Source organism: Herpailurus yagouaroundi, unplaced genomic scaffold (assembly GCF_014898765.1).
Source record: "Herpailurus yagouaroundi ecotype Mexico unplaced genomic scaffold, PumYag 140, whole genome shotgun sequence".
In the NCBI taxonomy this organism is placed as follows: Eukaryota; Metazoa; Chordata; class Mammalia; order Carnivora; family Felidae; genus Herpailurus; species Herpailurus yagouaroundi.
In genome coordinates this window covers 56,782,427-56,783,890 of record NW_024412395.1, presented here as the reverse complement: position 1 = coordinate 56,783,890, position 1,464 = coordinate 56,782,427, and the positions used below count along the sequence as shown (strand labels likewise).

At 58.8% G+C, this 1,464-nt stretch overlaps 1 protein-coding gene across 1 annotated transcript in view; it reads left to right on the top strand.

Moving 5' to 3' along the window:
• EVX2 (even-skipped homeobox 2) overlaps nucleotides 1–1,464 on the top strand; it is a 7,562-nt gene that overhangs the window by 4,766 nt on the left and 1,332 nt on the right. The window contains exon 5 of the mRNA XM_040474669.1: nucleotides 2–1,464. This exon is cut by the window's right edge and continues 1,332 nt beyond it. Coding sequence (XP_040330603.1) covers nucleotides 2–163 — 162 coding nt within the window. The 3' untranslated portion in view covers nucleotides 164–1,464. The remainder of the gene's footprint in view (nucleotide 1) is intronic.

Here is a 1,464-nt window from a genome sequence, read left to right as displayed (position 1 = left end):
TGGCGGCGGCGGCGGCGCGGGGGCCGCCGGCGGCTCGGACTTCGGTTGCAGCGCCGCGGCTCCTCGCTCCGAGAGCGGCTTCCTGCCCTACTCAGCCGCCGTGCTTAGCAAGACCGCCGTGAGCCCGCCGGACCAGAGGGACGAGGCACCGCTCACCAGATAACTACGTCGCCGCCGCCAGGGGGCCGTGCCCGGGGGTCCCCTGAGCGCCCCCGCGCCCTCCGCGCGCTTACGTGCCCTCTGCGCGCTGCCCGCTGCCAAAGCTGCCGCCAGGGGGCGCCCCGGCGCGGGAGGCCGAAGGGAACTTGCCCCGACCGAATTGGGGGAAAGAGCCGCGCAAAAAACCCGGCGGTGTGCCCTCAAATGATTTCTATTTTTGTATTGGCTACCCAGCAGCATCTTTTCCTCTAAGTGTTTCCCACCGCCCATGCCCCGTTTCCCGCCTCTGTCCGGAGCTCTTGGTCTTCCCGAAGACAATCCCCTCGCCCTCAAACTGGTCCTCAGAGGTCTGGGGTCCTGGCTGTAAGCCCTCCTGAACCACGTGGCCAGAAGCAACGGAGAGCCACAACAAAGAGAGGGGGGAATGCTGTGCGCTAGTGCTTTGTGCGGAAGGGCAAGTCGCCCCCGAGGTTCCTGCGGCTGCTCTTTTTCTTCCATGCTCTCTTTTCTTTACACGAGGGTGAGGGGAGGTGGCAATTTTTCTCTCAGCCTGAGCTTGTTAGGGGCCCTGTCCGCGGGGAGCGGAGGAAGGGAGGTCTGAGAAGGCCAGGAGGGCGGACGGAGAGCGCGGGCGGCTGCGGGTGTTCGTGAGATGGTTTACCGCGTGCGGGAGCAAGGCCGGCGGGGGCCCTGGCGGTCTTTCCTGCCCGGGGAAGGGCAAAGCCGAGGCAGGAAGGAGTGGTGGTCTCGCTTCCCCTCTCGGCCCTCCGCTGTTCTCTCTTTTGATCTTTTGGTGTGGGATGCCGGCGTCTTGCATATTTTAAGCAAAAAGCAATGGCTAATAAGGGTGCCACAGCCTGGCCAGAAAAGGAAAGAGAAACGAAAGAATGGGGAGGGGTAAGATTGACAGATCGTTGTAATGTTTGAAGAAGCGTTTCCAGCTCAGTTTTCCAACTACCGGGTTCCACTCGATCTGGGAAATACTTGAATCTCTAGATATATATTATCCTGAAGCATTTCCTTAGACACTTTTCTAAGTTCGAACTCGATTCCCCTCACTCCTTCCCCTCCTCGTTTTCCTTTTGCTCGGGCAAAATGGTTCTTGGCATCTTTCTCACGCATGTCTATTGCGCTTTCGCCTCTGCAAAGCCACGGATGGGTTGCTGAGACCCATTCTGCCAACCCCGGCTACTGGAGGGGTTTCCTTGAACTTGAAGAAAGGCACATCAAAACCCACCAGTGTTAACTGCCACGTCAATTTTGATGCTAATAATGTGCAGATTATGACGAAAATTGCCAATCATG